The sequence below is a fragment of the Oreochromis aureus genome, linkage group 8, assembly GCF_013358895.1.
Source record: "Oreochromis aureus strain Israel breed Guangdong linkage group 8, ZZ_aureus, whole genome shotgun sequence".
NCBI lineage: Eukaryota > Metazoa > Chordata > Actinopteri > Cichliformes > Cichlidae > Oreochromis > Oreochromis aureus.
In genome coordinates, this window is record NC_052949.1 from 26,471,472 (window position 1) to 26,487,807 (window position 16,336).

Consider the following 16,336-nt stretch of genomic DNA (forward strand, 5'->3'; position numbering starts at 1 on the left):
GAATGATTTTGGTTTTTGGTTTTTGAACATCCACAGGTGCACTTGTGTTTCCCACATTTGAACTCTTTTGACTCACTGGGGGATTGATTTAAGCAGTCTGATGGCAACTTGTCAATAAAGTGTTAATGAGACAGGAAGAAGCAGAACGATAGAGTGGCTAAGAGTAGATTAGATTATCTCTTTCATCATCACATGAAAAGCACATATAGTAAAGTGAATATGCAGATCTATGAAAAAGGATCCCACCCCCCTTTCTGATTTAATTAAATATCAGAGAAAACCCAGTAAATACAAAATGCCATTTTAAAATGACAACTGCACTCATTAAGCGAAAAAAGCTATCTGGCCCTTTCTAAGTCTTTGGGACTCCAGTGAACCCCAGTAACAGTGATCATCCACACCTTAACAAAATTTGTAACACTGAGGAAGCCAGAACAACATCTGAAGACCTGCAAACACTGCGTGTCTGAGTTTTGATACAGGAAGGAAAAGGGCAAAAATGGGGGAGTTCGGGGGCAAAAACCACTGCTGACCAAAAAGAACACAAAAGCTCATCTCAAATTTCCCAAAAAAGATATTGATAATCATAGTCAAACATGGCGGTGGTGATAGTGTAGTGTTTTAATTCACCCTCCAATGTGGGTGAATTAAAACAATTCAACAAAAGGATGGACCAAAGATTCTTCCCCAGTGATGTAAAACACTCACTGCCAGTCACTGCAAATACTTTATGGTAGTTTTTGTGGCACAGCCAGTTAGGTTGGCATTTACTTTCTCACATAGGGCCAGGTGGGTTTGGACAATGTTTTTCCTTTAATAAATGAAATGATCACTAAATAAACAGCACTTGGGTTATCTTTGTCTAATATTAAAATTTGTGTGATGATCTGATACATTTAAGTGAGGCAAATATACAAAAACCACAAAAAATCCTAATAAATCAGAAATGGGGCAATATTTTTTCACGGCACTTCAGCTTTTCACAATACTTACTTATGAATAAATCTATCACTATAATACATAGAAGTACGATTATGGCTAAATAACATAAAGTTGATCTTGCTGTAAATAGATGGTGGCTCTTATTAGTCTATGCAGGACAATGCAGTGGTTTTATGGCATGGGTCACATCTGCTATGGGATAATGACAGGGGTAAGCCAAATGGAACATGAAGTATGTGCTTATTTGTGTGGGTAAGTGAACGTGTGTGTGTATGTGTGTGTGTGCATGTGTGCACACACACACATACACATACACGCATACACGCACAAGTGTGGTTGGGAGGGGGAATAATGAGTCTCCTATGAGCTATTACCCCTACCTTAGCTCCGCACTCTGCAATAATAAAAGCCAACATTGCAGAGCTCCCTAACAGGAGACTGCAACTCAACACACTCGTGATGCCAGTGATAAAGCGTTCACTTTTGACATGCAAACCCTTTTCCTGGATCAAAATAAGTACGCTTTTCGATTCATGTATCGATATCATTTGTCAATAGTTTGGGAGTTTATCATATAAGGGATCAGAACAGAATCACTGCATCCTACACAGAAAACAAGGTTTCAAGGCATTTCCGAATGATTCACTGTGGGCTGACAGACTGTCATTTGAGGTCAGTCAGCTAACTATTGGCGGCTGTACTACATCTAAAACTGTCTGACCCTTAAGCCAATTATGCCATAGGTTTTACAGCGCAGAGTTTCAGCATTCATCCAAATGACACCAATACTTCTTTGGGGATCCATCAGAAGAGTTTTCTATCTATGCACATATGCAATGGAGAGAGATAATAATACTTGATGCGCTGATGTGTGGCATAAAGTCCCAGAAATCAATCATCTCTTTTGATAATAATGATTATTGAACATGTGAGGTGATCTTTTTCTTTAATAACTTCTATAAGTCTTCCCCAAATAAATAATACTGTAATTAAAAGAGCCCCAAGCCATAACCCCTCAATCAAAGGTATGTGAGGGAAAAGAGAGAGAGAGAGAAAACTGTGGACGCGAATCCCTTAGGATAAGCCGTGGTAGAGAGACGCAGTGTAATCCAGTGAAGTGGAGAGAGAGAGAGAGAGAGAGAGAGAGAGAGAGAGAGAGAGAGAGACCCGCTGCAGCGAGGCTCGGATATCAGAGCGTTATTCTTTCCCCTAGTTGCCTGGGTGGGTGAGTAAGTGGGCGCATATCCTGGATGTCACGTAAACACTAGTTCCAGTGATTTACTGAGTTTGAGCGGCTTTATGGTTCGAAGAGTTCTCAATATGCTCCAAACGCGCAACGTGAACACGCAGGAAAGCAGCGGAGCGGACTGACAGAGACTCTCCAAGAGTTCGCGGGATGTTCACGGCGTTAGGATGTGAGCTGAACTTGTGGTAGAATGGCCCATTATCACACATGGGCCTGTGAGGAATGGCAACTTTTTACCACCACCACCACTCCAACCATCATCATCACCACCACCCTCCGAACACGGACCTGCGGCGGCTTTTCCACCGGCTCACCATCGCGTCCTCGCTGAGCATCCTCTGCTTTTCATTGGTCTACTTTCTTACTGGATGCTGCGAGTCGGAACTGACAGAAAACTCTGAAATAAAGTCGCCCACGAGCGAATTCCTCGTGTCGGGGTCAGGATGGCCGTACGAGAGAAACGGAACCAGTTTTGCCAAAGAGAGTGTCACCGCAGCTGGAGAAGGCGCACTCGGCAGCGAGCATCCCGAGCTGGAGGCGAACAGCTCCGGGAAAGAGTGGACAGCCACTCGGAGGTTACCCCAGGCGCTGATCATAGGGGTTAAAAAAGGAGGCACCCGAGCACTGCTGGAGTTTCTGCGGCTCCATCCAGACATCCGCGCCCTGGGGTCTGAGCCGCACTTCTTCGACCGGCATTACGCGCGGGGATTGGACTGGTACAGGTACACGCACTTTACGCACAGAATCCAACTCACCAGAAGTGCTGAACGTACTTTAGTTTTTGCATGAGTTGCTCTTTATTTTATTTTTCCTTTGCAAAGTTTATCCTAAGAAAATGTGTCTTACAGGAAGCTGTATTTTTTAAAAGAGAAAACCAAAATGCTACAGTGCCCTAATGAAACCCGTCATTAGTGATTCTTGTCATTTAAATGACACAAATGATTCCAGTATTAGGTTTTTGTATTACATTCGAGAGCCAATTAGCAACTGCCAGCTTCATCTTGAAGAAAAGAATGTCGTTCTGCTGTTTGCGTACCCAAACACATCTACTGCTATTCCGAAGAGGTTTAGGTGACAGTCAAAGAGACTTTGCCATCTGGCTATGCCAATCTGTGCATGCGTACACGTGTGTGCCTGCCATACTTGCTGTGTGCGTGCATACGTGCCTGTTTGTTTGTAGGGCTGCAGAGAAAGAGAGCAGAGGCCTCCCAGACTGACTTCTCACAGAGCAGCAAAGTAATCATCTCTGGAGCCAGAGCCAGATGTTACTGTTGTCATGTGGCTCAGTTCTTGGGCTGTTTCATGACAACTTGGAAACACACACACACACACACACACACACACACACACACACACACACACACACACACACACACACACACACACACACACACACACACACACACACACACACACACACACACACACACACACACACACACACTTCTAGGTCCAATTCAAGTTACTTAGACCTGGTAGAGGGGACTTTGAGGGAAAAAAAGTTCCCAACAGATGCTGGATTACACATTTTTGATTTTCATTCTGCTTTCCTAACTGTGCCTACTGTAAGCCTGTGCACCCACAGACCCGCAAACTGCTCCAAATATGACAGATTAAAACTGTATCCAAATCTGGATACAGTGTTGCATGCTGTTAACCAGCTTACAGTATATTACAGGGGCTCAATAATGGCTCCCATTGGCCTGGATCTGTTAGCCTGTTTGATACGTCAGCAGCAATTTAACCTATGACTCAGAGAGATAAAGTGAGAGAAGTAATATCTGCTTCCTGGGGAGTGTTTTTACATTGATGTGATCACATGCAAAGACAGGAAAACACACCACAGCCACCATCATGTCAAAAACTGTGGGATAGAAACATAATGAGAAAGTTCCACAAATCTGGAAGTACTGAGAAAGCCACAGAGGCCTCATCTGTCTGCCTACATGTCTGCTCTGTGTGAGACTGCGTATGTGTCTGTGTGTGTGCCACAAGGTTATGTGTATGTGACACCAGATTGTCACATCTTACCCTCAGACCAGATGGGCTTCGCTGCATGTTGGGCCACTTGACATCACTGTCAGCTCTGTCAATTGACCTCTGACTCTAGGTCACGTTACGCTGAGAGTTAATGATGTGTTCACACCACTTCATAACAAGCAGTTCACAAAGGACAAAGGACACGGACCCCTTTGTTTCCGGTTATTGAAAAAAATTCTTAAATTATTATTGTTTTTATTTGTATTTTTTAATGTTGATTTAAAAAAGAATTGCAGTATATATATAGATAATAATCATGTGAACAAAAGACTTTCTAGTGAAAGTCTGGGAACTCCTATTACTCCTATCACTGCAAAGAAAACAGTTTAATCACACTGCTGACCTATTTCTCACAAAACGAAAGCCAATCTATCATGAAGGTCAAAGCTGACCTGTAGAGGAAACTTTTCGGCATTATAAGAGAAACACAGCACTCAAAAAAATTACATTTATTTGATATCTGCCATAACACTGGGCAGCATGGTGGTGTGGAAGTTAGCCCTGTTGCCTCACAGCAAGAAGGTCCTGAGTTCGACTCCACTGTTCTGTGTGGAGTTTGCATTTCTATGTGTTTCATGTGGGTTCTCTCCAAGTGTTCCAGCTTCCTCCCACAGTACAAAGACATGCAATTAGTCGGGTTAGGTTAACTGGTCTAAATGGCCCATAAGCAACTGGTTGTCTGTCTCAATGTGTTAGCCCTGGCTGGGAGCCTAACACATAGAGTGTACCCTACTTCTTGTCCTATGGTAGCTGGGATAGGCTCCAGCCCCCCACAACCACAAGGATGGATGGATGAAATCTAACAAAGAAGTAAATATTGCCAAAAGCTTTAAAAACTTTATTTTGGGGAAAAGTGACCAAAGTTTTTTCAGATTTGACTGGTCTTTAATACAGTTTTATGTGTCAGTGAACTTAAAGTTATTATAGACAATGCTCAAAAACAAACTGAGTAAATGGGTGCATAGAAGTATTAAACTATTAAAGTTATGAGACTTACTTCTGGAGTGACCACAAATTGTTTCCTTAGCGACTGGTCACACAATCGTTATTATTATTATATATTTCTTGACAATTGACAATAAAGTTATTTTTGTTTCTGTGCAAGTTTGAAGGAAATTAATAAATACATTACAAAATATCCTTAAAAAGGGCTTCCTATTTTTTTTTATTTTTTTTTTAACAAAATTTAGTTGATTTCGTTTTGCTTCTCTTCTATAATTTATGTGTGAGATGTAAATGCCAGAACATGACATGCAAAAATGAAATTAGCATATTCAATTAGCATATTTTTGAGGGGGGTTAGCTTACTTATGATTTTTTTTTTGCATTAATTACTTGAACCAAGGATGGAGTTTGTATAATGCAAACAAACAAGCTAGCAACAAGTATAAATAGAAATAGCCTCCTTAAAAATGTGGATTTTCAAGACAAATCTGTTTTAGTTGTGATAACATTAAGGCTGAATAATAGTTTTACAGTTTACTTTCCCTTTAAAAAAGTCTGGCTAACCTGTAGCTAGACACAGCTCTCTGTGAATGGTATTCATGGCCATTGATCAGTGGTTGTTGATCAGTGGTTGTTGATCAGGGGTCATATTAATGATCAAGAAACTGACCTAACAGCCCATTGTTCCTTCAGTGGTGCTAGTTTCAGTCATTATGCAAATGTACTGTTTATAATGTCGGGGAAACCTGCAGTCAGCTGAGACTGAAGAAGTCACTTGATTGAGTGACGAAACATTTCTCCCACTGAAAACGCCACGTGCAGATGAACAGAATCAGCATTTTGGGAGCAGTTTGTCAGACTGCTCATATTCTGCGCCACGTTCCAAAATATCAATAATTATAGCTTAACAATGTTTTGCAAATGAACTATAGCTTAGAGAATACAAATAAGACTCAGAATCAACTTTTGGAAATAAGACTCATGTTGTAATAAATGAGAACGATCCCATGAGGCAAAATGCACTTTTTCTAACAGATGGTTAATGGAGGGTCAGCTTCAGTGCTTACTTTGTCAACATGACATTTTTGTGTAGATACTTTTTGTTTTGTTTTTTTCAATTTAAATTAAAGAGGATGAGATATAGTGTATCTTCTTTAGAATCACCCCCTCTTCCATTTGGGAGTAAAATAACATTTAGCTTCCCCAGGACTATTGAGATCAGAGTCCTTGACAAAGATCCACTAATGGCGTTGAAGCAGAGATTGGATCTGGAAGAGCGCTGCGATGGGCCCTGAGATGGACTGGAAGTTTCCTCCTTACTGTGCTGCCTGGGATCGATAGCGCTATCTCCTCGCTCTGACCTTGGGTTGACTCCAGCGTTAGAGCAGTTAGCTTTGGTCAGCTCGGCTTCTGTTACAATTAGCAGGAAGCTTTCTCCTACATTGGCATAACCACCCCCTCCCTCCCTCTCTCGCATAGGCACACAGGGGTCATGTTACTCACAGCTTTTTTCTCTCCAAGCAACTCTGGACGAATCCATTAAAATTGCTCAGCTAGCAATTCACATTCTCCCTCATGATGCTTTCTTATTGAAAGATGGCATGACTGGCGGATGGAGAGCAAAAAAAGGAGGGGGTGGGGGGTAAAGTGGATGAGGAAGAGATAAGGCTTGGGTGAGCTGGAGGTTAAAGGGTGAAGCCAGTGTTACCGCAGCCTCACACATCTCTGCTGACCTTTGCTTCAACCCAGGGGACTGTTATCAGAGATGGGCTCATGTGTGTCTGTGTGTTTGTGTGTATGTGTATAGCTTTGGGTTTGGCTATAGACGTTCTGTCCTCCAGACAGCTGAGCTGGTTGTATTTCGTTCCTGAGGTACAGTGAGATTTATCAATATATTATTGATTCTGATTTACTGGCAGTAAAAAATGTGACTATTTTAATAAAAAGCAGCTGTGTGCTTTGTGGTTGGAGGACCATGGATAGCCATAGATAGTATAGAGGATGACTGTGGCTTCCACATTTGAAAAGTAAAGCCAACATAAGCGTGTAAAACCTGCACCTGTGACGCTTTTTGATTGGTAAAAAAACCTCCAATTTTGCTGCAACAATCTGTTGTAAAATGGTCCTCAGATATCCGTTTCTGTGAGCTTAGCAAACACATTTCTGACCATATCCAGTTTCAAAACACTACGATGGTGAGAAGCACGCAGCTCAGGGCTTTACAACAACCAGTGGCAGATGTCATGGAGGCTACTACCTGGCTAACTGTATATAAAAGATAGATCATTAGTGTTTTGATTGCCGAAATGGTCGATTACTGGGGTAAAAACTGGCTTTATTTGGCTGAGAGAGTGTTATCTGTTAAGCATTCATAAGCAGTCAGGTGCAGTGCAAATAGACACGAAGGTCAAAGTCAATAATTCAAATTAGCAGAGGTGAGGCCTAGCAGACAGCTGCAGTTTAAAAGTGTAAGGGAGAGATCACCCAGACTACAGCGATTATAATGTGGAGAGCTGTTTATTTATTTATTTATTTTTTGGTAGCGTGGTTGAAAAAAGCTTTTTCATACTGTAAAGTTGGGCATTTTAACATTTGATTTTATGGGAGGAGTTTATCTAATTGTCATCTGAGACAGCCTCATGTGACCACTAGAGGAGCTGCAGATTCTGGCACTTCAGTGTAAGCATCTTTTTTCAGGTGTGGAGGCAGCTTCTTGTTCATTACACACCAACTTACCTTGGCATAAACCTACAAGTTCCTGAAAATTGATTTTAAAAACCCCCCCCACAAAAAAAACGTTTGCGGAGCAGCGTGAAATCCTAAAGTTCTGCTTTATTTATATTTACTTTGAGTTTATTCTTCAGAGGTGAATGTCAGATTCTTCCTGAGCCACACAGATTATTTATATTTCACTACCTCAACCTGAAATTTATGCTTAGCATCAAAAATGCCAATAACATTTTAAGATATTTAAAGGCTAAATTTTTATGTATTTTTATGTATTTAAACAAGACCAATTTCATTGAAACTTTTTTAAATATAAAACTATTTGTTGAAATTTATTCCATAAATAAATAAATAAATAAATAAATAAATAAATAAATAAATAAATAAAAATTAATGTTGCTTTTTTTTCCAAACTGGTAATTTTTGTTCCTTTTCACCAGCACTGATATCAGTGGTTTGATTTCATAGTAAGCTGTTTAAACTACACTGACTGAAAGGTTTTCTAATGCTGTTTGAGATCTATTGGGACTTTTAATTGCAATCCAGGATCAGCTGCTCTGATGGCACCGGTGCATTTGCAATTAATCCTGAACTCGTTAAGGGATGCTTTTAAATTCATACCAATACACTGCTGAGTTTGTCTTGCAATGACACAACACATGGTGTTACTTTTGTGTTTTGTGTATGTGTAGTAGAAAATAATTATCATGTAAATAACACAAAGAGTTGCCAAAACATTTGATGTCCAGCAGGAGTTAGAGGTAAACATGAAACCCAAATTTTTAGATGAATCTGATCTGATTTATTAATATTCTTTGGTGATATTTCACACACACACATTTGTGTGCACATGTGTGTGTATAATTTTGAGAAGTTGTTATGAAACAACACACTAAAGTACGAAGTAATTAAAGCAATACTTGATTTTGGTGGCTTTGTGTAACTGGGGTTCAGGTGTGATCTCTCTGTTCCTCGTACTGTACAGGAGGTAATCACCATAAGGCCTAGACGGGTGGGGCGATCTGGCTCTCATTAGGGCACTCCCCCGGGGTTTGGAAAGCAAAGGCTGGGGGTGGTCTGGGGCCCCTCTATGATGGATGTCTCCTGGAAGTGGACAGGGCACATCCACAATAGACCGACCACTTAATGGTCCCCCATACAGAGGAAATGGATGAATGGTCCCTCAAAAACACAGTCATGCATACGTACAAACACAAAAATACACACCCAAATCTCATATTTGACTCATAAGCAGGCAGCCAGGTGTGTATAATGAATTCCGCCAATATGCTGCTGCTCTTTGAATGGCTATTGTTTCCTCCTTGGATCAAACATCAAAGATTAACAGACCACGTTTTCATTCTTTGATCCAGCACACCCTCAAATCCTCAGATTCTTTGCTGCATATTTCCTGCTATACATGATGAAGAATGCAATTGCTTCACATTTATTAACACACACACACACACACGACATGACACAGTATGCTACTGATGAGCCTCTAGAGGGTCCTGGCTCCTTTAGTCTCCACCTGCTTCTCTTGGTCCCAGCTGAGGCCCAACGCTGCATTACCAGTTGTACTCCATCCCTTTACATTTACACCAGCACCCCCTCACTTCCCACCCCATCATAACATTCATCCCAGTTCATGTAATCCCTACTGTCACTGGCTAAGCACCATTCGCACCCACCTACACGCAGTTACCCCTAAGCCCCTACAGGATCAGCAGCCATTGGCCTTGGCTGGCCTGCAGTAATTCACCAGGGAGGTGTGCAGAAATATTGGAAATCAGGAGACAAAAGAGTGATTCCTCAAAGGAAAAGGGGCTCATTGTAAGCGGCTGGATAATCCACGTGTTCATCTTCCTGGATTTTTGATCTCGCGCTCAGGAGTAAATGAGCGGTGAAAGGATGCAGCTAAAACAGGAGCTTCAAAACTGCCAATTTATTATGCTTTGTTTGGGGGGGGGACATTTCCTCTGTAACACATGGTGTCTCCAGGCAGTTCTATTCACCTGCCAGTGAACACAGGAGGTTAATACTCTCTAGTCCCCCCCCCGTGCTGGAACCCATGCTGTCTGATAGAAATCACTACTGTGACAAAAGCAGAAGTTTCTATACTGAATTCTCAGTCTGATTAGTAAACACATTTAAGAATTTGGGAATTTGGTGAGCAACTTTGAGTTTGGAAACTGTGAGAGACCAAAATTTAGCACAGAGTATTTCACTCCTCTTAAGTTCAGTTTAATTTAAAAATTGTCCCTGATGTGGGGACATAGACCATAAAAAGATACCACTTCATCTTACTGTACAAAATAATACAATCACAGCATATTAATGTTGGCATTACTTTGGGAGGGTTTGTGATGCAGTATTCCTATTTATCCTGGCTCAGGATCACAGGCTAGTGACATCCTGGGGCTATTTATTAGGTCTACTTTGGGTTTTGGTCATGCACTTTAGTGAAGTTCAGGGTACTTAAGTTGGGAATAATATTTCTTCACATAATGTTCTTCATAAGCAGTCATGCAGAACTACATGTAGAAAAAGCTGACTTTTTAAAAATACTTGTAATATTTAATTTAGTTTGTTACTGTTCTTACTGTCTTGAAGCAATTGTGACCACAACATTTTCCTTCTGATTATTCATTTATGTATCATACCAATAACAAGTAAATATAAAACAACACACAATATAGTTTTTCCTAGCAAAATTACTCTTTTTTGATCCTGCCCAGTCAGCACTACTTCAGCCAGTGACATTATTTCTGATTCTGACAAAATGTTCCATACATTTATTCAGGTATGAGATGGAACTGAAGCCAGAGTCATATCTCCAAGAACACAAAGTTCCCTATGCCAAAAGTAGGATGAAGCCATATTTAGTTATCAGAAAAACTAATGGCTATTTTGTCAATCAATTAGTGTGTCTGTGCTAACCTCATAGCAGAAGCATATTTGGAATACATCTTATCTTTTGATGGTGCTCTTAGGAGCAGTAATTAGCTCTTTGTGCTTAGGTAATGGTATGGGGGCTCTTGGCTCTCAGGCTATTCACAGACAGATTGCTAATGGAGGTGCATTTGTATCCACTCCCATCATTCCTTCATCAGTCACCCACCCCTTTCATTTAAAACACTCTAGCAAATGCTCTGGCACACACACACACACACACACACACACACACACACACACACACACACACACACACACACACACACACACACACACACACACACACACACACACACACACAAGATCTTTTAAAGGGTCTGGTAAAAATCCACTACACTCACCATTTATGTCTTCAGAGCATTTGTGTGCATGTGTGTAGGATGTTTTTTTTTAAATGTGTCTTTTTCTGTGTGTGTGTGTTAGACTGTGAGAAATGGGTCCACAGGGAGACCAGAAGCATGACAGCAAATGCTTGACTAATGAGTGAATAATGAGTGTATGTTTGTGTTTTGCAGAATGTGTGTGTGTGTGTTTATGGGACCATGTAACAGACTGTACGGCTCCTCCTGTCTAGGGTATTGGAGTTAAAAGGGAAGTCTTCAGGCTAAGTGGTGGTGAGCACTGCCTCACACTGATCAGATCAAATGAAATCGCTCTGAGTGTGTTTGTGAAACTCATAGAAGTAGGGCCGTGTGGTGGGTAGTAGGTGGATGTATTGACAGGAAGTTGCAGGTGCGACTGAAGCCTGACTGAGCTGACAGGTAGAACATCAATTGATCAGCCGTGTTTCTCTCTGTCTTTATCCTCTTTTTGTAAAAAAAAATATTCTTCTTCTTATTATTAAGGTGTCATTTATGAGAACATTTTTATTGATTCTGTTTTCTGATACAGCCTTTAAATAGGAGGCTGCACCACACACACACACACACACACACACACACACACACACACACACACACACACACACACACACACACACACACACACACACACACACACACACACACACACAGAGCGAAGATACTGTGTGTGTTACTTATGATTTTTTTCCTTTGTGACAGAGGGATGAACCAGTGATAAACCAAAGACCTTGTATTTAGCAAAAGTGAACAACTTAAGGCAGCAGTAATCGGTCAGAATACTTTACAATTGTCATCTTGAGGTGCTTTATATGGTAAAATAAAAATAATAAAATATTAGAGAGAGCACCGCATCAATTAGAATATTACTTAAGGATTTGGCAACAGTGGGAACAAAGAACTCCTTTTTAATAGGTACAAACGTCAGAAGCAGGCTCACAGAAAATTACGACCAGTTTCCAAAAGTTCTGTGGAGCATTTCAGTTTTTCTGAATACCATCACTAAACAGGTTTATAGTGTTAGTGACATTTATGACATGACATGAATCTGGTGTTTGTAGCAAAGCATTTAAAAGCAGCCAGTGATCTTATATACCTAAATTATATAGCACATAATAGCATTGTGGATATTAATAGCAGTCAAATTATGAACATAATTCATTCTGAATCTCAACTGAAGCTACAAGAAAAGTTTTGTTAAGAGAATACAGAATCCTAATTTAAGGTGATACACAGTAGGATTAGCCATAACAACTTCCCATCTTTATTTATTATTTATTTCTATTTATTTATTATTATTATTTATCTATTTTTATTATTATTATTTCTAATAAATCTATTTCTATTATTTACATTTTTATTCTTGGATTCTTCTTGAGTAGCTTTGCATCATTCGCATTTCAAAATAATCCTAATTTACTGAATACTGGCCCTTTGTGCAGTCTCTTAGTTCATCCATTATCTGAAACAAGCCTTTTTAGCTTTAAAACAGCTTTTGTCTGATTGGCTGCAACTTGCAAATAAAGGTTTAAACAGGAGGTGGAGCTGAAACAGAGAATTTAAAAGCCTGAGCGTGGCTCACAGGCCTGACTTATACTCATTATTTGAAAGTTTAGTATATCTATGAAGTAAAATCACAGTAATACTCCAAGAGCAATACTGGAGTGGTTGTAGCTCAGGAGGTAAAGCAGGCTGTCTAGGTTGGTGGGTCAATCCCTGCATCTTAATTCTATAAGAAATCTGTTCTATTTCTTAAAGGTGCCCAAAATCACTAACTGAATAATTGATAATGGAAATAAAGAAACATAAAAAGGTTAAATCCTTTCTTCGCCAAATTTGTTGTGATGTTTTTATCATGGAAAGTGATTGACAGTCATCTTACTGCTAAATAAGACCATGTAGGGTCTACTAATATTCAGTATCATCAAATAGGCTATCTTTACATTTCATGTAAAGATTAAATTATAACAGGACACCTTGTCCATTGGGGTCTTTTTGGAAACAAATGAGATTTTCCTAAATCCGCTGAAACCCTGTGTTTGCCTTAACTACCTATTTAGAATGCATCAGCTCTTTAGCTTACAACGTAACACCAGCTGAAATGCTGATTCAGAGCTGGTTATGATCATTCCACTGTGGCTGCTTGTGTTTGGTCAGCCAGTCAGGTGTGTGGCAGGTGTGTTAGCAGATGTCCCTGAATCCCCAGACAGTCCTTTGGGGCCTCTGGAGTCTTTTATCTCTAAATGAGTCCCATCTGCTGGGCTTCTGCTGCGGAGGTGGAGGTGAACAGAGTGAGATGCATTCAAGGAAATCTGTTTTACGTACCTGCCCCCTTTGTCTGGTTCACAGAAGAAGTCTTGCTTGGACACTCTGATGCGTTTTGTGTCAAAATGATTAATAGGGTCATATGAGGGAATGTGTAGAGACCTTTGTGATTACTGCACCCGATTTTCAAGAAAATACCTATATGTATCCATATGTGCAGATACATGTTTTTAACCCCATGTTGCCAGCCTTAATGCTAAAGACTAAGCAATTATAATTAGATTAAAGACAACAAAAAGGCACAAGGATATAATTTCAAATGCTGAACTAGTCATTTAAAACCTTTATTTTTACTCTTTAAATAGTCACATGCTAGACAAAATCTGACATGATGGATAATGAAGAAAAACATCTTTCCATCATTTTTTCAGTGGAGTAATTCCTCCATATACACGCATATCATACCAGCCTCATATGAACAGAACTCTAAGGCTTTTGCAAGGATTTATGTTTTTGACTTGTGTAAATTCATTTGCTTCCTTTCTTGTGCAGAAGTATAATGCCTAAAGCCCTGGATGGCCAGATTGTTATGGAGAAGACGCCTCGTTACTTTGTTACCGTGGAAACACCAGCACGAGTCCATGCCATGTCTAAAGATGTGAAGCTGATCGTGGTCGTCCGTGACCCTGTGACCCGAGCCATATCTGACTACACACAGATCATCTCCAAGACCCCAAACATCCCCGCCTTTGAGAGTCTAGCCTTCAAGAACCAAACCACAGGTACAGATACAACTACTATGGGGTTTTTTCAGTTTGCCCAGTATTCAGTCAGCTATGCATAGCATCTCTAACTTTATGAGTCAGAGATTAGTTTATTCCCAGACAGCTCCATTATCTGTAGGCATTTGCAAATGCTGCCACAAGCTGCACCATTTAACAGTCTGTAACAATTAGTGTTTGTTTACACCTGCCAAAGTGTTTTACATCCAACATTTTGACAATGAGAAATTTCCTATTTCCTTACTAGGAGCTTGGCATACTTGGTGTTTTCGAGACATAAGCATTCATCTTGGTTCTAGTGATATAGATGATTGGTGTGGGGTCAAAAAGTGAACACAGTGGGCAAAATCCTCGTCATCTGACTGTCCTTATCTAGGAGTAAAGATGACATAAATCACATGCATTGCTCTCTCTGCCTCCCGTGTCTTTGTCTCTAGGTCAGATCGACTCTCTGTGGAGCCCGCTGTGGATCGGCCTGTATGCCCAACACATGGAGCGTTGGCTGGCCTGGTTCCCCAGAAATCAGATCCATCTGGTCAGCGGGGAAAGGCTCATCTCAGACCCAGCCGGGGAACTGGGCAAAGTCCAGGACTTTCTGGGCCTCCAGAGGATTGTCACAGACAAGCACTTCTACTTCAACAAAACTAAAGGCTTCCCCTGCCTCAAGAAGCCGGAGGGAAGTAGTAAACCACACTGCCTGGGCAAGACAAAAGGGAGGACGCATGCCTCCATCAACCCAGAGGTGATTCAGAGACTGAGGGATTTCTACAAGCCTCACAACCAGCGCTTCTATCAGATGGCAGGACAGGACTTTGGATGGCAGTGACCCTTTGACGGGCTGGAACTTGAGGCTTTTTGTTGGCACTGCTTTGAATAGACGCCTGTGCTAACATGCCATCTGATTGAGACAGATGCAGCGACTCAGAGTGCAGAAGAGAGAGCCAGTTATCTGCTTATGGCCAGCCAAGCAGCATTGCAGAGACTTCATAATAAAAACCCTGTGTCAATCCATTCAACTCTACCAATCAATCACCTTATGTTTGAAAGACAGCCATGTCTTTTTCTATACGACAGATTGCTCAAAGTGGTTAACTAAGGCGTTTATGTGCAAAGGTGGTCATGAGAATGTGCTTGCTGTAAGTTGTGGCTGTATAATTGTAGAACAGTGAAACACTGTAGCATTTAGTGTCTGCAGTTTAATCCCGGTGCTCAGTAGACTGTACAAGGAACTCAAGATCTGGCGCATTTTCACCATCCTCAATTTCCATAACTTTCTCTTTCGACCTGTTTGTTTTCTAATCTTGCTGGTTAAGAATTTAAGAGCAATCAGTGCCTACATGTTGAGCACCATCCTCCAAGCATTGTTTCTGAAATAAAGTGGGATGAATCTTTTATGCGGCGAGCAGCAGAAGGGTGAGCAAGAGAATCTTTGTATGAGCTCAGATTTGACTGAGTGGTTTTGTATTCTTGAATAATGAATGCGGATAAATGGATGTAGGGGAAGCGGTGTGGATCGCTTGCCGCTTGGCACATTTATATGAAGGATTTAAGTTCGTATCCCGCTGCAAAACCAGCCTCCTGTGCTGCACCTTGAACAAAGTAAAGGGAACCACTGGAGGACAACAGAAACATGACAAGTTAAATGAATGCACGGAGGTTCGACCCATCGATGAGCCATTTCAGTGGAGTTTGATGTATGAAGTTTTTCCGCTTCTGCTTACAGGGTTGTCAGTTTTCAGTTTGCATGTATTTGCACTGGTATGAAAGCATAAAAAACACACCTATTTTTCAGCAAAGATTTCTTTCCCACAGCTCTTCTTGCTCATTGTTTTCTGTTGCTATAAGCTCTTACTGAGCTCGAATGACAAATGATTGAATTTCTATTGAATGGCATTAGTGCAATTGCTTTGCAAATGTAAGGGCTGCAGATTGCCTCGGTGGTAAGATTCAAAAAGTCTGGTGGTATCTGTAATAAAGTGAAACAATACTTTAATGTCTGAACACTCACGAGTGTGGTTACTGAGTTGGACTACAAGGGTGACTGAGTTCAATCTGTTGATTAAAAAACAACTTTA

The 16,336-nt window shown here is 40.7% G+C and overlaps 1 protein-coding gene across 1 annotated transcript; it reads left to right on the forward strand.

Moving 5' to 3' along the window:
* Positions 1–2,184: 2,184 nt before the first annotated feature.
* Positions 2,185–16,254, forward strand: hs3st3l (heparan sulfate (glucosamine) 3-O-sulfotransferase 3-like). The gene is made up of 3 exons (XM_031753347.2): positions 2,185–2,910; positions 14,032–14,261; positions 14,699–16,254. Exons 1-3 carry the CDS (start codon positions 2,411–2,413, stop codon positions 15,085–15,087), a joined length of 1,119 nt encoding a protein of 372 aa, XP_031609207.1. The 5' UTR covers positions 2,185–2,410; the 3' UTR covers positions 15,088–16,254.
* The last annotated feature ends 82 nt before the right edge of the window (positions 16,255–16,336 follow it).